Source organism: Danio rerio, chromosome 18, assembly GCF_052040795.2.
Source record: "Danio rerio strain M-AB ecotype USA chromosome 18, GRCz13ab, whole genome shotgun sequence".
Classification (NCBI taxonomy): Eukaryota; Metazoa; Chordata; class Actinopteri; order Cypriniformes; family Danionidae; genus Danio; species Danio rerio.
The window spans coordinates 26,855,172-26,880,000 of record NC_141038.1 but is presented as its reverse complement, the minus strand read 5'-3'; the positions used below and the strand labels follow the sequence as shown (position 1 = coordinate 26,880,000).

General features: G+C 37.2%; 2 protein-coding genes and 1 long non-coding RNA gene across 7 annotated transcripts in view; 2 read left to right on the top strand and 1 right to left on the bottom strand.

Moving 5' to 3' along the window:
* Positions 1–24,829, top strand: part of plin1 (perilipin 1) — a 102,035-nt gene that overhangs the window by 19,740 nt on the left and 57,466 nt on the right. The window contains exon 1 of one of the 3 annotated variants that reach the window (XM_087293178.1): positions 7,336–8,276. The exons of 1 other annotated variant lie outside the window; for it this stretch is intronic. The gene's annotated coding sequence lies outside the window, so the exon portion shown is untranslated. Of the gene's footprint in view, positions 1–7,335; positions 8,277–24,829 lie in introns of those variants that run through there. One more of the 3 variants, XM_087293182.1, reaches the window with a different exon arrangement.
* On the top strand, positions 1,445–6,144 carry LOC147839741 (uncharacterized). 3 transcript variants are annotated; one of them, XM_087293192.1, is made up of 8 exons: positions 1,445–1,554; positions 2,437–2,499; positions 2,704–2,771; positions 2,977–3,045; positions 3,250–3,397; positions 3,540–3,698; positions 3,851–3,943; positions 5,244–6,144. In XM_087293192.1, exons 6-8 carry the CDS (start codon positions 3,678–3,680, stop codon positions 5,520–5,522), a joined length of 393 nt encoding a protein of 130 aa, XP_087149318.1. In that variant the 5' UTR covers positions 1,445–1,554; positions 2,437–2,499; positions 2,704–2,771; positions 2,977–3,045; positions 3,250–3,397; positions 3,540–3,677; the 3' UTR covers positions 5,523–6,144. The 3 variants fall into 3 exon arrangements, with proteins under 3 accessions (XP_087149318.1, XP_087149317.1, XP_087149316.1); XM_087293191.1 differs by having other exon boundaries at positions 2,704–2,775; XM_087293190.1 differs by lacking the exon at positions 2,704–2,771.
* Positions 17,174–20,470, bottom strand: LOC141378837 (uncharacterized). The gene is made up of 5 exons (XR_015515010.1): positions 20,377–20,470; positions 19,202–19,339; positions 18,896–19,087; positions 18,665–18,803; positions 17,174–18,215 (listed from the first exon to the last, which is right to left on the bottom strand). It is a non-coding gene; the product is annotated as an uncharacterized LOC141378837 (long non-coding RNA).

Genomic DNA, 24,829 nt, shown 5'->3' with positions numbered 1-24,829 from the left:
ACATTAGTGTATTTTACTAACATTGTTAGGTTGATTTGTTCTCACCTGTCTCTTTAGTGCTGTGCGTTTTCATTTCTTTGCTGTTTTATTTCATGTGAGCTTATCCTCACTTACCGTACCTTTTATCCTAGCCTTATACCATTGCCTATTTATGTCTTACATTTTTGCCTGTTCTTTTAGTTCTCTATTTTTTATGTTTTTGTGTTTATCTTTTATTTATTTCTAGTGTTTACTCTTTTTGTATTCTAATCTTTGTTTATCTTTAACTTTCTTAACTGATTTTGTTCCTTCTTTCTGTTCCATTGGTTCTGGCACTTTCTCATCCCTTCCTGACTAGCTTCACTGTATGTGATTGCCCCTACATTTTGGATCTTATGGCCCCTTGTCTGTCTACATATACATTGTCCTGTCAATAAATGCATTCTTCTGTTTATTGCGGTAACTGGATTCTCTTTCCTGCAACCAGTATAACAAAACTAAGCATGAACAATACTTGTACATAATATTATTAATGCTAGATCAACATTTACTGATGTTTATTAAAATCAAAATTTATGTTTGTTAACATGCACTATGAGTTAACATTAAGGAACAATGAACACATATGTATTTACATAACTAACAACATAAAAACTATAATAAATGTGTTGTGTGTTTAAACGTACATGCATTAACTAGCATTACCAATAACATTGTAAAGGGTTACTTTTTTTATAAATTATTTTCTAAGACACAACACTTTATCCTTAATGTAGGGAGTAGGTATGGTTTATATTTTATTCCTAAAAATGTTAAATATGTTTCTGGAACATACAGTTCAAATACACTTCATGCTTGAGAAAACTTAAATACTGCTGAGTGACTTAATTGGAAGTGGCAAACAGAGCTGCACACATTTGCGCTAATGGATTTGAAACAGCACTTAGATTACTAAAGTAAAGATTTGTGCCTGTAATAGCGCTAATAATAGTCCATGACAAGCACCTTTTAGAAGGAGATAATGACGGAGGAGTGTACATAGAGAATTTCTGTCTATATACATTTTACAATAATGATTTTTGGGTTCCACTTTACAGTATATTAAGTATTTTTCCATGACGCACTACATGTAGGTTTTAGATACAATGTTCTTATTGTGTTCATGCTGTATAGCAAAGCCACTTATCTGCTACTGAAGTACACTGTAAAAGCAAACATGGTATTTAATTAAAAATATTAAATTGACCTTAATCAATTTTTATCAACCTGCTATTAACACTCACTTTTAGTAAGTTACTTGTACTTTGAGGTTGAAAAATCTTACCAGCTCAGTCTGCTTGAGCTGGATTAATTTAGAAAAAGTAAGTTTATGACACTGTGGGCATGCGCAGATCAATCAATCATCCCCAACCAATCAAGCTGCTTCGTAAGGCGGGTCTTGGCGTGGCGGGATTCGTAATTTTGCAAACGGTAGATGAAGCTGGATATCATTGAGCTGGACCTAAACATCGCTTCAACGGCACTTGTGATTATCGTCAGCATAACAGCGATTCTTGTGCTTGGCACACTCATTTGGTGAGTAAATATTTTAATTTACCCTTGCGCAGATCGTTTTGTTTCTGTGTCAGCGCCAGTGTTTTGTGCCTGCTAGTAATGATGTGTGTAGTAATGTCGGCTAACGCTAGCTAACTTTATTATGGACATAACGTGACTATATTTTGATGAAACTTGGTCAATACTTTATTATTTTCAAGACTTTTGTCACGTTAAAATTGAGGAAAAACTTTAGTGTAGCAGTAACGTTAACTGTCGCTCGCGCCCACCTGCCATGTCAGCATATGTCAGTAACATTTGTCATCGAGTACTGACTAGCAGCTAGCATGATGATGACAGACTGATCCCGGCGGTTTGGGAGTTTCCTGAGTTTTATAACTGTTGTTTGTAAGCTCAGGCAGAACATCAGAACAAGTCTGGATGTATAATTTTATTTTAAAATTGTCTGTAAAGACTATGCTAATTTTAGCTACCAACAATAACAGTCTGTGCTTATCAAAAACAGGATTAACGTTACCACTCTGTGTCGACATATGATTGGGGATATCACCACAGTCAACTAACTTAATGTTATTTTATTTAACACGTCGCACTTCATAGTCAATATTCGTAGCTGTGCTGTTTCCATGTTTACCATAGTGCCCACTACCCAGATCAGTCTTGGTTCGTTACAGACAAGAGTGTTTACCTGTCTGAAAAGATCTTTACACTCAGTTTATCATAGTCTGCTATGATAGGGAACATATTTGCTGGCATACTCAGTGCCTTACATTATTCTTTAAGGTCATCTTGTACATAATATGTTCATTTTAATACTGGGAGCTGTCATTGTGGGTTATAGGCCTATGTTACAGCTTTCACATGTACTTGGTTGTGCTAAATTGTTGTATTTTTATTTAACAGTTTCCTTCCAGGCACAAGCATATGGTGATCAATCCACACATTCCATAATCCCAGCAATAAAAGGTATTTTTAACTAATAACTGTATTATTATTGCATGCTAAAGTAAAAGTTATGCTTACATCAGAGCAATTGGATTACAACAAAAGCTAAGAAAATCTTGTGTTGAAATTATTTCATTATAGTATATTTCATCATACAGAATATTTTATGCATATTTTGAATTTCAAATATTTGATGTAATTAGTATTTCTGGACTGTCTCTATAGATACTGTGGGTTCGATTTATAGTCCATCATACCCAGGACAACAGTTCCCTTGATGTCTAACCACATAAGCGAGTCATTTACCATTTACTTTTTGTACTGCTGTATTCACTTGTCTTAAAGAAGTTCATTGATTAAAAGCTTGATAATTAGATTTTTGCAAGGATTTAGTTTTTCCTATAGCTCTGGTATTTCAAATCTGATACTGCATTTGAGTGTTTTTGTCTTTTTATGTTGCTAGGCTTGATGCTAAAATTATCTTTTCTTTCTTTTCAGATTTTCAAACAGTTATCAAAATGGACCAGAGGTTGTTACTGAGAGTCATCATCGCAGAAGATGATATAAGTAAGTTGACTTTAATTAAGAGACCACAGTCCATTGAAGAATTCAAAGTGCAACTGGTGGATAAACTGTCACTGCAGTATGACTTTAAACTGCAGTATGAAGATCAAGACTCCAATAATGCCCTCTGCAATTTGACTGAAATAACTGATTTACCTGAAAAAGCTACAGTCAAAATCATCCCTCTTGTGACTCTCCATTTAACAGCATTGTCATCACCCACCACAACATTAGACACTGAGGGCAGCACAGCAGACACTGAGATCCTGTCGCCTGTAGGAGCATCACCATCGCTAAGACAACAGTGGCCAGAGTTCTTTGACATACCCAATTAGCACATATCATAGAGAGACAGGTAAGCAATGTTTGTTCTCAACCAATAAAATAATGCAAATAAACATAAATTCAAGGTGTGTGACTAGAAATCCAAACACTTGTTGGAATGTTAATCCCTCTGCCACCTCTCCATCCCTACCCACTCCTCTCTACTTTTTCAGGTGTTTGCTGAGTTTAATAGAATCGCCAGTAAGAATCTTGAGGGAGACTTCTTTGAGGCTCTGGACCAGTATGCCCCACGTTTCATTGAACTTTTCAAAACAAAATAGGGAACTGTTGGCCAGAAACTCAGGGAGCTGATGCAGCACATGAGCTGGATGGTAAGTAGGTTTATTTTGCTTTTGATCTGTGTGATAGTTCATCAATCAAGTTCTAAATGAGACCATCCAGACCAACCTATTTTATTTCCTGTCTGCTTGTGCCTTCCAAATTACTCTGTTAACTGGTCTTTTCTCTCTCTATGTATCATTAGACACCAGACGACACAGTACTTCGCTCTGTTGTCCTCAAAGGCATTCCCATTTTACTCGGTGATGACTCCAGTGAATTCTACAAGACCTGCTCTGTAAGTACTTGCACATAAGAAAAAGTTTGGTCTTGTAGAACACTTAGAATTGAAGACAAGGAGACTTGGTTCTTTCTTCAGCAGGGTTCTTTATTGAGAACATGAGCTGCTGCAGTCAAGTCTGATCAAGGCACAACAAAAGGGTTAAATATATCATATAATTTTATTGACAAGTACACATTTCCATTGCCAACACTTAGTGTCAGATAACTTAAGGACATTGCTATTGCTACAGTTTCTATGACTGCTCCACAGATTTCTTGTTGCAAATTTTACACACTTACACACACACACACCCACCAACCTGGAGGTGGACACACGCCACACACACACACACAAACTTACTGACACGCTCACACACACTCACACATTCAAAAAGACTCACACACACAGATTCAAACACAGACACACACTCACACACACTCAAACACAGACTGAGACAAACACACACACACACACTTAAACACAGGCTCACACACACTCACACATTCAAAAAGACTCACTCACAGGTTCAAACACAGACTCAGAGACACACACACACACACACACACACACACACACACACACACACACACACACACACTTTACCAAAATAAAAGAGGAATCAAAATGAAAACTAAAATTTACAATTTTAATTTGAGTTGTCACTATTATTGCGTGAGCGTTAATAAAGAGCTTTTGTAAAACTATTTGTAGTTTCTTTTTCACGTTTGGCTTTTCATTTTAATATTGGCTATCTTGCCTCGAGACTGTAGTGAAAATGAAATGTGAAATCACCAATTGCATTATATTTTTCAATTTGACAGGGATGATGCACTGTCACCATGAGAATGAAATCATTTCATTGTCAATTTTGTCACACATTTTGCATACAGTTTTCTCTAATGAAATCGTTAATCTGGTTTTAATTTTCATTTTAGTCATTTAATTACTTAAATTTGGCAGAAAATGTCTTCCATAGATCTTAAACATATTCTTAAATTTGTAATCCTACAGTCTGCATGAACATAAAACTATACCTGCGTTGACATAGATGTAATTCTATCTGCTCAATATACAATATACATTTTGTACAGTGATTGATGTATTTTGTAGGTTGAAAAGTCAGTGTCACTCTTTGAGGATGTATAGACCTTTTTAGCTTTAGTTTAACCATAACAAATATATTTTGTTTGCTTTATTGTTACAATCCAGTGTGAAAACATTTTTAAAACCATATTCTCTGATAACATTACAACACTAAAAAAAGATTGTTTTAGAATAGCATAAATTGCAATGCTGAAGAATGTGTGTCTTTTAGGATACAGAGAGAGACGAGGCCCTAGAATGCATCACTGTAGTCCTCACGAGGGTCAAAGCTCAGTGGACCTCCAGCCCATCTCCACTGCCATCATTCTGGAGGGAGGTATTCTCATGGATCATGTTAAAAACTTGCCTCAGGCAGTTTGTCCTTTGTTTGGTCTTACATATGCATTGCATTTGGATACCCAAAATGCATGGCAAATACACTCAACTTCATTCAGACTGTGATGCTTGGACTGGTAAAGAAAAACCTCCCACCAAAACTGTTAACTCCTGAAGAACAGTCTTCTGGGTTAGAACAGTAAAGAGCCATCGGCTGTCAGATAGCACTTTGTAAGCTTTGCAGCCATTAATGTTCTCCTCTTATCAGAGAAAGTTTGATGCTTTCATGGAACTGTTCTCGCTTATTTACGTTCTCAATGGAAAAAAAAAAAAGAATATTCCATTAAAGTCTACCATGTTATGCAGGTATGCTAATGGTGGAAATAGTGCCATGTTGTGTTGCAATGAGTTGTTAGATGTTATTAGATGATAATGTCAGAAAATAACCTAGCAAGGTTATCCTGTTTACATTTGTGTTTTGGGAAAACTTTTAATGATGTTTTTATTTGTGTTGGTTTAATCCTTGGACTGCTCACTTTGGGACACAAAAGTATGTTGTACTTTCGGTTTTGATCAGAAATGCACTGATTTTGCATGCACTGAAGTCGTCCTGTAGTTACCTGTTTAATATTGGGAGACATGCATACAATTAGCTCACAGAAATGTTTTTATTTTATTTTTTTATATATTTTTCCATGTCATTTTATACAGTTAAATCAAACCACAACTTTGTTGTTTAGCTGCTGTTTTGTACTTGAATGTGCATTGAATAAATTTTGTAATGGAGCTGAATCAAACCCGTGAGTGTTCTTTTAAATTATATGTTTGTGTTGTGTTTGCCTTTATCACATAGTAACAGCAAAAATAGATAAATGGGGAAGAGAAAAGGCCACATTTTCCAGCTGCCCAGGTTTGGGTCCAAGAAGGACCCATTAAAGGAAATTGGTTTCTTTAATTTAAGTGAATTTAAAAAAATGAGTGAGCAGAACTGATAGTGTTAAGTTGTAGGTATTTAGTAATTCTAAGTGGGGTTAAATTTATATCAAGCAATCAACACAAAATGAAAAAATTAAGTTAACACTAAGCATGGCTATTAAGTTACATGAACATAAAAAAAACGTGTTAGTGGTACTACTTGATATAGTACTGCACACTTAAAAAAAACAAGCTTTTCTAACTCACTAATCTTAAGTTTACTTTGCTTAATTTTTTTGAGGCAACGAGTTTGCATACTTTTTTTAAGTAAGGTCAACTAATTACATTTTACAGTGTATGATACAACATCCTTAGAAATAGAAAGTAAATGCATTTAAATTCCAATGACTCCTGATTCTTGCACCATTTTTTATCATTTTTTTGGGCTTAGTCCCTTTATTAATCAGGGGTCGCCACAGTGGAATGTACCACTAACGTATCTAGCACAGGCTGCAACCATCACTGGAAAACACTCACACACTCCCATTCACACACATACACTATGGACAGTTTTGCTTACACAATAAACCCACTGTATGGCACATGTCTTTAGACTTGTGGGGGAAACCAAAGCATCTGGAGGAAACCCACATGAACACAGGGAGAAGAGATATATTTTTTTAGTGCAGAAATTAAGGTAAATTACACTCTGTGTCTTTCTTTATATTATTGTATGTAGTTATTAGAGCTGTGAACCTACACTAGTCTCACGGTTCGGTTCGGTTACGATTATCATGCCATCGATTCGATTCAATTCGATATTTCGGTGCATTGACGGTGCTTTCCATACATTTTTATATTTTCTTCACAGCTGCATTTCTTGTATTAAAATGTATGAATATATTTATATTTATATACTATTTGTAATACAATTTTGTAATTTAATACAAACAGTCAGATAAACTGTAACTTTAAACAAAACGAGCATTTAGCAAATAATATAAACAAATCCAGCTCAATTTCTGATCCTTGTCTAGTTCTCTTACACCCCTTTGATTGGTCACACCCAGGGCCGGATTAACCAATGGGCCTCATGGGCACAGGCCCAGGGGCCCGTGCGCACTAGGGGCCCCTGCGAGAGGGGAGAAAAAAAGACAATTTCGGAGTGTCTTTTTAGGCTAATTACAAATAGCGCATCTAGTTGGAAAAAGCTATTTAGGGTTTACGCCCATCGATGCCTGATTGATAGAAACAACAAGAGTAAAGAGCTAGTAATCGTTATAGCCGCAGTGGCGCACCTTGTAAGGCGCCCACCAACATCTTTTGACGCGATTAATCATAAACTCGTTTCGAATCCACCATCAGCTGAACTCGTGCTACTTTTTTTTCTCCCCTTTACAAATCAGATTGGAAATATATTTATTTTTAACAGGAAGGAAACATTTTTTTTAAATAATGCAAATGCGATATAAAGTCACAAGTGTCTCGTGGGTACTTAAAAATGTTTAGCCTTATTATAGGTGCCTCCCTCTCTGCAAAAACTATATTGCTCAGACAACTGTATTTCCTCTAAGGAAAAAAATCGCAATCACATATTAATATAATTATTATATTTAAACTGCCTTTTTTTCTTTAACTAAACAGAATGCTGTAATTGGTCAAGCGCGGAAACGTCAGTTTTGTAATAACCCGCACTAAACTGAGCGGACTTTAGTGTAATGTTATATCTGTCATAGATCAAAAATGAGTGGACAAGTGGATTTAGCAAACGCGAGAGAAAGAGAAGAGGAGGCATCTTTATTGAGGCATTTTCCATACACACCATCTTTAAACAGACCCATGATCAGGAGAATGAGGGTACAGAAGAAGACGTTATGGTAACTTTAAAGGCGGAGGAGGCTAACGGCAGCGCAGTGCGGACTGGATTCATCGCGTGAGAGACAGACAGAAAAGGCGAGAGAGAGGGAGAGAGAGAGAGAAAGGCCCAGAAGAGGAGAGAGACGGGAGAGAAGAGGTATAGTGTGTGTGATACTTTTAGGTTTATAATCAAGTCTTCATCACGAGAAGAGTAGAGAAAATACAGGGAGAGGAGGGGAGAGACAGTAAATCAGTGTTTGTATTATGAAAGACTCAGATTCATAGAACTGGATTGGAGAAGCATTGTGTGCGTTATATGCCATGGCACTAGTATGCTTTATAAGTTTGTAAAAGCATACATTAAAATACCCTTAAAAAAATTATATATATATATATATATATATATATTTATTTATAGTTTTATTAGTTTTATTTTATTTTTTATTCAATGCTTTGAAAAATAAGTTAAATCTTTGTAGACTATAAATACACATGTACTATATATCATTTATTTAAATATGTGGGCAACAAATTATAGATTTATTTTATTTAAAAATTATTATATTATTCTTATTTTTTAAATTCAACTATAGGGGTGCGGCCAGGTAGGGGGCCTCACAAGACAGTGTGCCCAGGGGCCCCTGAGTTCTTAATCCGGGCCTGGTCACACCCTCAAAAAAACGGTTGCGATTGGCTCTTGCGCACAGCGTTCTTCACAGATGAGTGATACTGATAAGCGGCAGGCGGCAGCGGCGATCTCACAGCTGATGTATGATAGACACGGTGGAGAAAACTCTGCAGACACGTGCTCGTTTCTGTATGCAAAAGTAACGCTGTAAAACAGCCGAGAAGTGTATATGTCAGTGAAAGACTGATCCAGCAAACACACACAGTGAAATTGTGCACAGTTTATGAGTTTTAAGTAGTTAAAGCGCTGTAAATACTCGCGATCGCCTCCCTCGCGACAGAGCGCATATGAGGTAAATGACGTCAGTAATAACAGGTTATGATTATTACTAAACCGATACCGAATTCTCCACGTCTGCATCGCAGTGCACCAAAGAAACGATTAATTTTGACACCCCTAGTAGTTATACTTTAAAAGTTAAATGTTTGTTTTTAGAGCAGGAGTGCTCAACCCTTCTTCTAGAGATCTACCTTCCTGTTGGAGTTTAGCTCCAACAAACACACCTGAACCAATTAATTAGGGCCTGAACATTCATTCATTCATTTTCTTTTAGACTTAGTGAGCAAGCTAGCATTAGTCAGCAGGAGAAGCACTTTAGCATCTAGACCAGCAACCTGTAAGTACATTTAAGACTTGTTTCAGTTGTTGTGTATGGTTTGAGGACTTGTTTTCAGCTGTTTGTGTAAAGTTGTAGGACATTTAAACTTGCTTTCAGTTGTGTATAATACTAGAAGTGTTTAGCCACTGTTTCCTTGGTTACTATAAGAGCTTGTGTAGCGAACGCAGACGCGGTTTCGCGTCGTCCGCCTCAGTTTCGGCCCTTGTTTTGACTCTCGAGCCGTGTCCAAACGCCAGGTAACCACTATATAGTGAGCACGCTAGCATTAGTCGGCAGGAGAAGCACTTTAGCATCTAGACCAGCAGCCTGTAAGTACATTTAAGACTTGTTTCAGTTGTTGTGTATGGTTTGAGGACTTGTTTTCAGCTGTTTGTGTAAAGTTGTAGGACATTTAAACTTGCTTTCAGTTGTGTATAATACTAGAAGTGTTTAGCCACTGTTTCCTTGGTTACTATAAGAGCTTGTGTAGCGAACGCAGACGCGGTTTCGTGTCGTCCGCCTCAGTTTCGGCCCTTGTTTTGACTCTCGAGGCGTGTCCAGCTGAATTCAATCAGCTAGTGCTTTGGGGTTATATAAACAACTAGTTAACCGCGGCAGCGGTCGCGGCAGCCTCGTGTGAAGACCGACGAGTGTAAAGACCATCGACTCTACCTGCGCGACTCCACCGAGCAAAGACACAGACAAAGCACTTGAGTACTTTACTTTCTTGTTTTACTTTATCTTTACACTTATTTTTTTGTTGTCATAGCACTTTTATTATGTGTTTTCTAATTCCTGTTGTTACTAACACTCGCAAAACACGGGAGGTACGCTGCAGGCATAATCCTCACAACCTTCGTTCAATACATGTATCTACTATTTCACAACTCTCTCTCTCCGTGGGCCTCTGGAATTGTCAATCAGCTGTTAACAAGGCAGATTTTATTACCTCCATAGCTACATATTCTGACTATAATCTCATGGCTCTAACTGAGACCTGGTTGAGGCCGGAGGACACTGCTACACATGCTACTCTTTCTGCTAATTTCTCTTTTTCCCACACTCCTCGTCAGACAGGGAGAGGGGGTGGGACTGGACTACTAATTTCCAAAGAATGGAAATTTACTCTGATACCGTCCCTGCCAACAATCAGCTCCTTTGAATTCCATGCAGTCACCATTATCCACCCTTTCTACATAAATGTGGTTGTCATCTACCGCCCACCAGGTAAATTAGGTCACTTCCTAGATGAACTGGATGTTCTTCTCTCATCTTTTTCTAATTTTGCCACTCCCTTGTTGGTGCTAGGTGACTTCAACATTTACGTTGACAAACCGCAAGCTGCAGACTTTCAGACTCTGCTTGCCTCTTTTGACCTAAAAAGAGCACCTACTTCTGCTACCCACAAATCAGGTAATCAGCTAGACCTTATTTACACACGACACTGCTTCACTGATCAAACAATAGTAACTCCACTACAAATATCTGATCATTTCCTTCTGTCTCTCAACATCCACATTACTTCTGAGCCGTCACACACTCCAACACTGGTTACCTTTCGCAGAAACCTACGATCTCTCTCACCCAATAGACTATCCACCATTGTTTCAGACTCTCTTCCTCCATCTCGGAAACTCACTGCACTTGATTCGAACAGTGCCACTAATACACTCTGCTCCACACTAGCATCATGTCTAGACCGATTATGTCCTCTTGCATCCAGGCCAGCCCGTGCCAGTCCTCCTGCACCCTGGCTCTCGGATGCTCTCCGTGAGAATTTGGCGGAAAACTTAAAATCCTGCACAGCTCTTAACATACCAAACTCTTCTGTCCTCTTTCTCAGCTGAGGTTACTTCTGCAAAGCAGACATATTACCGTCTGAAAATCAACAATGCCACTAATCCTCGCCTACTTTTTAAAACATTTTCCTCCCTCCTCTATCCTCCTCCTCCACCCGCACCCTCCACACTTACTACTGATGACTTTGCAAAAATCAGTGCTCAATTTGCTGCACCTACAACAAACACGCAAGATACAACACCACACACACTCACCTCTTTTTCTCAGCTCTCTGAGTCTGAGGTGTCCAAACTCGTGCTATCTAGCCATGCAACCACCTGTCCACTCGATCCCATTCCCTCTCATCTCTTGCAAGCCATCTCTCCTGCAGTCATACCAACACTGACTCACATAATTAACACAACTCTTGACTCTGGTTTATTCCCCACTTTATTTAAGCAGGCTAGGGTAACCCCACTGCTAAAGAAACCCAACCTGGACCATACGCTACTTGAAAACTACAGACCAGTATCCCTGCTTCCATTCATGGCCAAGATTCTGGAGAAAGTAGTGTTCAATCAAGTTCTGGACTTTCTTACTCAAAACAATCTCATGGACAACAAGCAATCCGGCTTTAAGAAAGGCCACTCAACTGAGACTGCCCTGCTCTCGGTCGTGAAGGATCTCAGACTGGCTAAAGCAGACTCTAAATCATCAGTCCTCATTTTGCTGGACTTGTCAGCTGCTTTTGACACTGTCAACCACCAGGTCCTGCTATCTACGCTCGAGTCACTGGGCGTTGCGAGCACTGTTATACAATGGTTCAGATCTTACCTCTCTGACAGGTCATTCAGGGTGTCTTGGAGGGGAGAGGTGTCCAACCTACAGCATCTAAACACTGGGGTACCTCAAGGCTCTGTTCTTGGGCCACTTCTCTTCTCCATCTACACATCATCTCTAGGACCAGTCATCCAGAGACATGGATTCTCCTACCACTGCTATGCTGATGATACCCAGCTATACCTCTCTTTTCATCCTGATGATCCCTCGGTTCCAGTTCGTATCTCAGCCTGCCTGTTGGATATTTCACACTGGATGAAAGATCATCATCTTCAGCTGAACCTCACAAAAACGGAAATGCTTGTAGTTTCTGCCAACTCGACTCTACACCATAACTTTTTAATCCAGATGGATGGGGCAACCATTACTGCATCCAAAATGGTGAAAAGCCTTGGAGTAACGATTGATGACCAACTAAACTTCTCTGACCACATTTCTAGAACTGCTCGATCGTGCAGATTCGCACTCTATAACATCAGAAAGATCCGACCCTTCTTATCTGAACATGCAGCTCAACTCCTTGTTCAAGCTCTTGTTCTCTCCAAACTGGATTACTGCAACTCTCTACTAGCTGGGCTTTCAGCTAACTCTATCAAGCCTCTTCAACTGCTCCAGAACGCAGCAGCACGAGTTGTCTTCAATGAACCTAAACGAGCACATGTCACTCCGCTGCTAGTCCGTTTGCACTGGCTGCCAGTTGCTGCTCGCATCAAATTCAAAGCTCTGATGTTTGCCTACAAAGTGACTTCTGGCCTAGCTCCTTCTTATCTGCTCTCACTTCTGCAGATCTATGTGCCCTCCAGAAACTTGCGTTCTGTGAATGAACGTCGCCTCGTGGTTCCATCCCAAAGAGGGAAGAAATCACTTTCGCTCACGCTCACGCTCAATCTGCCCAGTTGGTGGAATGAACTCCGTAACTGCATCAGAACAGCAGAGTCACTCGCTACTTTCAAGAAACGACTAAAAACTCAACTATTTAGTCTCCACTTCACTTCCTAATCTGCAATTGCCTCTTTGAATATCACACTAACTGTACAAAAAAAAATAAAAAATAATACTACTAATACTTCCCTTCTTAGACTTTACAGACCTGAAACTTGCCTTTAGTACTTATTCACTGTTGCTCTTAGTTCTGTAAATTGCTTCCTTGTCCTCATTTGTAAGTCGCTTTGGATAAAAGCGTCTGCTAAATGATTAAATGTAAATGTAAAATGTAAACTTAGTCCCTTTATTAATCTGGGGTTGGCAACTTATCCAGCATATGTTTTTTTTTTTTTTTTTTTTTTGCAGTGGATGCTCTTCCAGCTGCAACCCGTCACTGTTAAACATCCATAGACACTCATTTACACACATACACTATGGCTAGCCTACCCATGTCTTTGGACTTGTGGGGGAAACTGGAGCACCTGGAGGAAACCCACACGGTCAAGGGGCAAACTTCCCACAGAAATGCCTACTGACCCAGCCGAGGCTCGAACCAGCAACTTTCTTGCTGTGAGGCAACAGCACTACCTACAGCGTCACCACATGGCCTAGGACCTGAACAGCACTTGATAATTACAGGCATGCGTGTTTGATATGGGTTGCAACTGAAACCTGCAGGAAGGTAAATCTCCAGCAACAGGGTTGGTCAACCATGTTGTAGAGCAGTGTTTCTCAACCACGTTCCTGGAGGACCACCAGCTCTGCACATTTTCCAGGTCTCCTTAACTAAACACACCTGATTCAGATCATCAGTTCATTAGCAGAGACTGAATAACATGTAATGGGTGTGGTAGACAAAGGAGACATCCAAAACATGCAGTGTCGGTGGCCCTTCAGGAAAGTGGTTGGTCACCTCTGTTGAAGAGTAATATACACTGTTGTCCCATCTGTTATTTTTATCCTAATATCTGAGCAAGATTCTAATCATCCTTCGTATTTACTAAAAATTTTTAAAAACAAAAAAACATTAAACCATAATTGATTATCTACAAAGCATTCCCTTTATACATTACATACATCATAGTGCTGCATGTGTGTTGTGATGTATACAGATTATACAGTTTCTTCACGTATAAAGCTGCAGTTTGTCATGTACAGTTACCCGCTGTGCTGCAGCAGCAAATGTCACCGTTTTATTTAAAAAAAAAAAAAAGTGCGATTTACACAATATCCACCTGGTGGCACAAGGAACAACTGCTTTTTCATTGTTGGGCCAGTGCGAGGGAACGCCTCCCAAATCAAACAACCCGATGAGCAGGCACGTGCACACATAGGGCTCAACCTGTGCAGTGCACATGCCCTTTTTAGTCTTGGATAGAAAGTGCCCTTCCAAAATGATCAAAAGTGCCCCCGCGACGCAGCACACCTTCGGTCCCGCCCTTCAGTAGGCGCGCGACAACACCGCTCTTGAGTACGCGCGCGACAACACAGCTGATCAGTACGCGCGCGATAACACCGTTCTTCAGTACGCGCGCATCCACTCTGCAGATCTGCAGCACCCACTCTGTGTGGAGTTTCCATGTTCTCCCTGCGTTCGCATGAGTTTCCTCCGGGTGCTCTGGTTTCCCCCACAGTCCAAAGACATGTGGTACAGGTCAAATGGGTAGGCTGAATTGTCCGTAGTGTATGAGTGTGTGTGAATGAGTGTGTGGATGTTTCCCAGAGATGGGTTGCAGCTGGAAGGGCATCCGCTGCGTAAAAATGTGTAGGATAAGTTGGTGATTCATTCCGCTGTGGTGGCCCGGATTAATAAAGGGACTAAGCCAACAAGAAAATGATGAATAAAGAAACAGCAGGCAGTAACTTTCAGTTGTCGAGTTTTGTCACATTTAAAAGGTGTGTTTGTGCATGAAACATGCGCATTTAGATGCATGTATGCGTGTGAGAGGTCGGATGAAAGAGCGCTCACTTTACAGCTTTGTCGATGCTGCGAGTGGCTGGGTCTTTCCTTTTTTTTTTTTCTTTTGGAGATATTGAATACATATTTATATTAAAATATGAACACAAAGGAAAGACTTAATACTTTATAAATGTCGGATCCACTTTTGTAAGCTCAACAAAATGGTGTCATAGATTTAGATAAAAGACCTGGTGTGTAGGTTCAGTAATTGAACTTTTATGGCAATGAATAGGGTATTTCTATTACCTATAAAGTGAAATAACTTAACATAAATATCGGAGGTTGAGATGCATGTTTTTGAAAGAAATTTCAGATGGCATTTGGGCTTTTTTGCATCTCTCTTTTCCTCTCTCTCTTTCTTTCTTGTGCAATAGGTGAAATGGGTAGGCTAAATTGTCTGTAGTATATGAGTGTGAATAAGTGTGTACGGATTTTTCCCAGTTATGGGTTGCAGCTGGAAGGGCAACCGCTGCTAAAACATTTGCTGGTTAAGTTGGCGGTTCATTCCGCTGCGGTGACCCCTAATTAATAAAGGGACTAAGCCGAAAAGGAAATGAATGAATAAAAGTTTCATCATTTTAATGCTTCCCTGCTGAATGAATATATTGATTTATTTACAGGCTACCCATATAGTTCCTTTTTGTTTCTTACCATTTTTAAAAACCTCTTGTGGTGCACAAAAGCTGACTAAGATGCAGAACACAGTAACTTCCGGCTGTCTTTGAAAAGATCATGTGTCTTTTAATTCTTGTCTTGCTGTCTATTTTTCATCCCCATGGTATGATACTTTTTTTTTCTTCCTTTGATCTCCCACCTCTTCTGTGCTTCTTGTTGCTTTGTGTATCTGTATTGGTTTGAGACTCCACAGCAACTTTAGGAAAATTTTCTTTTGAATTATTTGTTGTTCCTTTTTATCAGTTTTTGCTGAGTTTTATTTATGATATAAGCCTTGATTAGTGTCAGACTAGTCATAGTATTCTGCATCTGTCTTTATTGACAAAAAATAACATTTTCAAAAATAGCCTGCATTACAAAGCAAAGCAAATTGCTTGTGTAAAAATGTATTTTTTTTTTTTGTAATAATAGTTTAATTATAGTATGGTTATGCAACAATGTCTTCAACAAGTATGTTTACAGTAGGATAGCTACAAATATTATTCATTCATTCATTTTCTTTTCAGCTTAATTCCTTTATTAATCTGGGGTCGCCACAGCAGAATGAACCGCCAACTTATCCAGCACATTTTTATGTAGCGGATGCCCTTCCAGCCGCAACCCACCTCTGGGAATCATCCACACACACTTATTTACACTCATATACGGACAATTTAGTCTACCCAGTTCACCTGTACTGCATCTCTTTAGACTGTGGGGGAAACCGGCGCACCCGGAGGAAACCCACACGAACGCAGGGAGAACATGCAAACTCCACACAGAAATGCCAACTGACCCAGCCGAGGCTCAAACCAGCAACCTTCTTGCCATGATTAGTATTAGTCAATTAGAAATGATACAAGTGTTTAAGATCGATTAGCTAACAGATTTATATTGAATGAATTGTGTTCCATACAGTGTCAAAAATGTGTTTTGATTTGTTGTAAACTTTTGAAGTGTTTTATTCTGCAAAATAATTGATGCGCTCTGCTATTTGTGTGCATGGATGTGTAAATTGTGTGTAGTGTTTTGTCAAAATGAGCCTTACTTTCAAAATTGTGCTAAAGCAATGGTAAAAAAAAAAAAACTGCAAAATGTTTTTCTACTTCGCCTTGTCTATTTTTTTTCATTGTTTCTTTATTTGCCTTGACTGTTTCTTTCATTAACATTCTATTTTGAGTTTTGCTGAATAGCCAAATATCCTTTACTTTTATTCTCTTTTTTTGGGAAAAAAAAAAAAACATGGTTCATAGCACTGGGGTACACTCTCAAAAGAAACGGTTCTATATAGAACCAAAAATGGTTCTATTAAGCGCTTCATATATGGAACCCCAAAAAGGTTCTAAATAGAACCATTTTAAGGGTTCATTAAATAGAACCCCAAATGGTTCTTTCACTCTTAAAATAACCGGTTCTATATAGAACCAAAAATGGTTCTTTCAAGCGCTTCATATATGGAACCCCAAAAAGATTAAAAATAGAACCATTTAAGGGTTCATTAAATAGAACCCCAAATGGTTCTTTGAATTCAAGTTACATGGTTCTATTTAGAACCATTTGAGGGTTCTTTATTTATTATTGAATGAAAAAATAAAACCAATGCAGAAAATTCAAATTGTTTAAATTTATTCAATTTACTTCACAAAATAAGTTTTAGATAATATTTAAAATTGCACCTCTGCATACTTTGTATAAGATCTACCTCTAAACATTATACATTTTTACTATTTAATTAGTAAACATAATTAACGGCTTAATGGCATTCAACAATCTAATTGTAATGATTTCACTTTTTATTAAACATTTGTAAGCTTGCTTACTGATTGAACAAATACAAAACTTAACTTTCAAACATCTCTAAAATGATGAAAAATGTATTACAATGCAGATAGAAACAATACACAAACATCTATTAAATAACACTACAATTTCAACAAGTTGACGGTACATGTATGTACTGGTCATGGCAACATCCATTTTTATACATCATTTTCAATAAAAGTTATTAAGAAAGTGCTTAATGGCACACAAAACTTTGCAAAATGATTAAACAAAACACTGAGAACAGCCATTCCACAACCTGTAGCATGTCCATGTTTGCCGGCCTCTCTTATAACGTAAATAGTTTTGTCCATGGGTGGCACAGTGGCTCACTGGTTAGAACTGTCACATCACAGCAAGAAGGTCACTGGTTCGAGTCCTGACTGGGTCAGTTGGTGTTTCTGTGTGAAGTTTGCAAGTTCTCCCAGTGTTTGTGTGGGTTTCCTCTGGGTGCTCCAGTTGCCCCCACAGTCCAAAGGCATGCGTACGGTATTGGTGAATTGGCCATAGTAAGTGAATGTGTGCAGGTGTATGAGAGAGTGTATGGGTGTTTCCCAGTGCTGGGTTGCGGCTGGAAAGTAAAGAGTAATTGCTAATTCATTCTACTGTGGTGCCTCTGATAAATGAGGGAGCAGAAGGATAGTGAGCGAGTGTTGGCCATCGTAATGCTGACACTTCAAGCCTTGACGGAATCAGGGGAGCTGTTAGGATCTTTGGATTTCTGTAAAACAATATTTCAATGCTGAGTACTTCCTTCTTTCCTTCCCTTCTATTGGGCCATTTCTTTTAAAGATGTTTCTGTGTCCTTCACTAAGTCCTTATATGCAGCATCCTAAATTAAAACATTTTGTTTACTTTGTGTAAGTTTCCAAGTGACATATTTTCAGCAATACAAGTACTTTAAAGTCATCAAAAATACAGAAATACAGTGTAGACAGCTGTAATATATTTTCTATTTAATCTGCATTTCATTTGTTACAGAATTTAATGAAATTGACATTTCTGAGTGACCTCAATTTAGTATGAACATTAAATAAAACAATAAAATTAGAATAGGAACAAAACAAAATAATTGTTTATCAAATAACATACATCATATTTGGCATACTTTTATCCAAAGGGACGTAGATTGTGTTTATTCTATACATTTATTAATATGTGAGACCTGGAACACATTTGGCATTGCTAATGCATTGCTTTACCAAATGAGCTTTAAAATGTCATATACACAGATTTTTCATATCTATTTGGCACACAATGTAACAGTGTTTGGTTACTCACAAGCTGTGGCACTCCAAGAAGAAGAAACTGCTCCATTAGTTTTGCAGACCCCTCAATAATCTGTACTCTGGAAAATAGTGTGTTTCATTTGGTTCTTGACTTATTCGTAAACGGTGTCGCATTCTATGTCCATCACAATCTGAGGTAGGAAGACAGCATTTGTAGAGTGTGTAAATATGAATTTAAATCACAGAATTAATCTTGACATAAAATGTATTGAAATGAACTTGCCTTGTGTGAAGTCCCTCAGAGTCCAGTTCACTTCATTTTGATCCCATCATTTGAGCTCACCACTGAAATCCTTTCATTTTTACATTTGTTTTGAAGACATTGCAACAAGGAATCTTGTAGGCAAAATTACACCTTTCAATACATATTTCTTCTCTGCAGGACTTTTTTTAAGCAACGACCTTAATATTCTCACTGTAATAAAACAGCAGTAGTAAGTAATAGAATATTTTTTTGATAAATATATTTTTTCAGTACACAACAACCAAAAAGTCTGAATTATGCATGTTATAAAATACAATACTTTACCAGGTGTGCTTGAAGATGATGTCAAACAATTATGGATGAGACACATGTTTTTCTTTAAGCTGGGATCCTTCTTCTTCAAAGCTACTTGTGTGCAGCAGACCAAATTTGGAAACTTAATATGGGTCCCATGACACTTTTCTGTAATGATAAATACAATCTTGAAGTCTTTTATAATATTTATTTCATTTTACTGACCACAATACAGTTTGTTTGGATTTTAAAACAATGATACCAAGCACAAGTTTTATGATGCAGTTCAGTTTCCAGGCTGTTTGAAGAAAAATAAAATATACATTAAAATACTTATTTTAAACTTATTTTGCACTATATATATATATATATATATATATATATATATATATATATATATATATATATATATATATATATATATATATATATATATATATATATGTATGTATATATATAATTTTACAATACATTTAGTCTGCATTTTTGTGTCTTTTATAAATAAGACCTGATCTTTCATCTATGGATTGTTAAAATATGTTTGGCTTTTTAAAGGTTTCAATAATATTCAGGGGCGGACTGGCCATAGGGAGAACTTGCCACCGTGACTGGCCTCCCGCGCGTGCACAGACTCGGGCACGAATCTGCTTGTGTGGGCACGAGCTGTGCACTGCTATCTTGCGGTTTTATGCAGACTAGCGGGAACATCTCAAAAGCGGGCAGTAATGTCCACTACTTTGCAGAGTTTAGCTCAATCACTGATAAAACACACACGAACCAAGCTAAAAGTGAGCGTTTGTTCAAGGTTGGAGCTAAAAACAACACGAAAAACACAATGAAATCGGCACAAATCTAGTTAATTTTAAAGTAACATGCAAATGCTTCATTCACGCTCTCTCGAAGCTCGCCTTAAAATAACACAGCTGTGTACTGTTATCGGTAATTTAATTAGTAGTACTGACAAACAATTATAGTGATATTGTAACTTATTTCGAATAAAAAGCAGAACAAATTCAACTTAACAGATTTCTGAACCGAAGGGTGACGACCGAGGTCATCGCAAGCACAGTGTTTATCCATATTAACGCTAAAGTCAACCCCATTCAATCTGTATCACCATATAACACGAGGGATTTTCTATCAAATAGAAACCTTACTTCATAATACAAAATATTTCACTATATATATTAAATGTACTAACATACCTGAATGATGAAGCTGAAATAGTGGACTTCTCCTTTCGAAAAATTAACCTTCTCTCGAGGCTCTTCACCACTGGTCCATGACGATGTCCTTGTCAATGACTGACGTCACCAGAGGGCTTTTTTATGATTATTAGTTTCAAATAAATTATTAAACCATAACAACATGTTACTGCACAGTCTAAATAAATTGGTTATTTTATTTATTTCACAAAATAATTTGTCAAAAATGTTAAACACATACTGTACACTGATTAAGTTTTTGACCACAGCATTCATTTTATTAGGTTTTGACTCAAAAAGCTTTGTCTCTCTGTGTTATAACTTATAATTGTTTCATAATCTTTACTAAATAATTATGTTATGATTCAAAAATTATAGAACCGTTTTAATCAAAAAGGTTCTTTGCAGTCAAAGGGTTCTAAATGGAACCATTTTTTGGGTAAAAGGTTCTACTGGCCAAGTATAGAACCCCAAGGTTCAATATAGAACCTCAAGGAACCTTTTTTTTTAAGAGTGTACATCAAGTGTCTTTCTTTCCGCTTGTTAAGTGTGACGTCAAGCAAAGCGGCTTCCGGGTCCAAGCACTCTATTCAACTGAATGGGGAGACTCGTGAAATGGTAATAATAAACGTTTACAAAGCGATTTAATACTTTCGAAAATGACGATCGCAGTATATATGTCCAGGCCTAATTTCTAATGGCCAGAAAGTGATCAATTTTTTTATAAATTGTTAAAATTTTGGTATTTGTGATGCAGCAAGCCCAGAGATTGTTGTGTACACTATGACTTTATATAAAATTAACTTTAATGTGTGATATGAATAAAAAATGATCATAAACGAATAATTTCTCAACCTATATGAGTGGCGGCTTGGACCCGAAAGCAGTATTACATACGTCACCAACACGTCACCACTTAACAAGATTAGAACATCCTCTTTCATGTGAGGTTGGTTGCAGTTGGTGGATTAGACTTTTATTAGAGAAGATCCAAACATGGTAAATTCTAAATAAAACCATAGCAGGCTGTTAACTAAAGAGGTGCTTGTTACATTGTTGTTTCTTATACATGCTAAATCCAATATTTGAGTGTGTAGATTAAATTGGCACTTGTTACTTCCTTGTTTCTTGTAGGTACTGGGTAAATATGATATTGCGGGCTGTAGATTAAATTGGTGCTTGTTACCTCATTGTTTCTTGTGCTTACTGGGTACATATAACAACCCAGAATGAATAAATGAATGAATGATAGATAGATAGATAGATAGATAGATAGATAGATAGATAGATAGATAGATAGATAGATAGATAGATAGATAGATAGATAGATAGATAGATAGATAGATAGATAGATAGATAGATAGATAGATAGATAGATAGATAGATAGATAGATAGATAGATAGATAGATAGATAGATAGATAGATAGATAGATAGATAGATAGATAGATAGATAGATAGATAGATAGATAGATAGATAGATAGATAGATAGATAGATAGATAGATAGATAGATAGATAGATAGATAGATAGATAGATAGATAGATAGATAGATAGATAGATAGATAGATAGATAGATAGATAGATAGATAGATAGATAGATAGATAGATAGATAGATAGATAGATAGATAGATAGATAGATAGATAGATAGATAGATAGATAGATAGATAGATAGATAGATAGATAGATAGATAGATAGATAGATAGATAGATAGATAGATAGATAGATAGATAGATAGATAGATAGATAGATAGATAGATAGATAGATAGATAGATAGATAGATAGATAGATAGATAGATAGATAGATAGATAGATAGATAGATAGATAGATAGATAGATAGATAGATAGATAGATAGATAGATAGATAGATAGATAGATAGATAGATAGATAGATAGATAGATAGATAGATAGATAGATAGATAGATAGATAGATAGATAGATAGATAGATAGATAGATAGATAGATAGATAGATAGATAGATAGATAGATAGATAGATAGATAGATAGATAGATAGATAGATAGATAGATAGATAGATAGATAGATAGATAGATAGATAGATAGATAGATAGATAGATAGATAGATAGATAGATAGATACTTTGTATGTGTTTTTATACATGTCCATGAAAAGGCAGGACTTGTTGCACTGATTTTCTAGACCAGCTAATAATGTGATGGGTGCTGGTAACTGAGTTGAGGATCTAAATGCAGGTTTATAAAAATAATGGTCAGGCAAGCAATGCTTAACACAGGGGCAAACCCAGAGTCGTGGTCAGTAAACAGGCAGATGGTCAATAGGTAGGCAGCATACAGGAATAAACAATACAACAAAGCAAGGACAAGGCAAGGAAAATGTGTCAATGTCATAAACAGTTAAACAAGACTCAGCAACTGGTGTGCGTGTGTATGTGTGTCTGTGCTGCTTTAAAAGTCCATGTAATCAATTATGAACAGCTTCAGCTGTGTGTGTTAGCAGTCAGCAGGAAAACTGGGACAGGTGGGAGTGTGCGGTGCATGACAGGATTTGTAGTCCGTATGTTGACAGATTTGTAGTACTGAGTAAAAGTAAACGATTCCCAGTGATCTACAAGCCTGGATCGCTGGTGATTGTGACACCTAAAACCCACCAATAGTGTTTTCAAAGCCAATTATTAGAGAAAGTCCATCTCAGTCACTTACTGTATATTTACCTTTGCTCTTTAATTTGAAATTGCTTTTATCTTTTTTGTGGAACTGTGCTAATCCAGACTTGAACCTGAGTGCTCTGCATCACAAAAACAACACTGTACAACTAATAAGCAAGCTCATCACATATATACAGTTGTTTTGTTGTATTTATTTGGTTTTGTGCAAAGAACTGCATGAAAATAATCCTAAATTTGTCAGTAATATACACCTGTAAATATCATTAGAGTGAAAAGGAACAAAAGTTATTGTTTTCACACTGCCCCATAGCGTTCATTTTAGCCAGAAACTGCAGTCAAACATACGTTAAAGTAAGTTTTTGTAGATAAATAAAATTGTAGGTTAAAGCACATAGTTCCAATAGACCAGTTTTTCTATAAACAGCAATGTTTTCCGTCTGTAAATTAAAGTAGTGCTTGTTACCCTCTTTTCCAATAGTATCTAGATGCAGCCTTTATGATGCAAGCTGAGATTGCATCACTCAGCGATGCAATGTCAGACACAATGCAATCAAATGGAGCGAGTGAGGTCACTGTAAGGGGTAGGGTTAGGTGAGCCCATTAAAAATCATTGGATGCAGCTCAAATTGCTCTGCACCAAGTCTGAATCTGACCCCTGTGCCCTTGTGTAACAGTGTAAGTTAAAATGGTGTTTGATATCCCTTTATTTCAATATTCCTTTCATATTTCATGTTTTCCTTTGAGGATAATAAACACTTAATACACAAATACACATCAGTGAACATTTATTATACACATGGACCTAACACTTTTGGACAGACACTATAACGGCAGGTTAACTATGTTAATATGCTGCCCACACTATACACAACTTCTTAACCTTTCTGATTTTGACTATAATGTAATGATGTGCACCTTTTGTGAAGCTGCAACGGAACAATAATTATTGTGAAAAGCACAGGTAACTCATATTGTTGTTTAATATTTAAACATATTTACTGTAAATAAAATACACTGTAAAATTTGTGAACTTACTATTTGAATTTACAAAAATAACAGTATTTGCTTGTTCAATCATCAGATCTTGATGCGTCTGATCCTTTTGAAGGGGTTGTGAACACATTTCAGATGCTATTACAAACACGGACAGCTGGATCCACATCGAGAGCGACACACACAGAGTCTATTATCAGTTCAAGCACTCCTGCTCACTTCTGTCATGATGTGTCTGTGAAACGCAAATCACAATTATTGAGCTGCAATGATGGACAATGTTATTTCGCTCAGGATCCATTCGCTTTAAGGTGGAAGAGACATTTATTAGAGGCAATCTAGCCATGTCTAAACTAATAAAATTATCTCATGGTTACGGGGAAGCTTTTTTTCTCCCTGTCTAATGCAATTGAGCCTTTATTCAAACAATGATGTCCAATGCAATTTCAGTGTTTGCTGTGCATGAGCTGCATTAGTGATTCCTGTTGGAATTATTTGTTTATTTATTAAGCTTTGGCATGCAAAACAAACAATCAGAGAATCATAATTTTTAATGTTCAGTTATATTTAGGGACTATTGTGTGCCTGTATTTCTTTTAGAACATGACCAAATACTGAGCCAAAATACAGAACGTGTAAAAGTATGATAACCTTGTCAACAATAATGAAAAATGAAGGTTTTGTGATGATGCTCTTAAAATAAACTACAGCTTGAGATGATAAACAAGAGTTGCTGTACTGAATGTCAGCATGGCTCATTCAGAGACAATTACAGCTTTCATTTTGATAAACATAATGAAGCAGGGCTA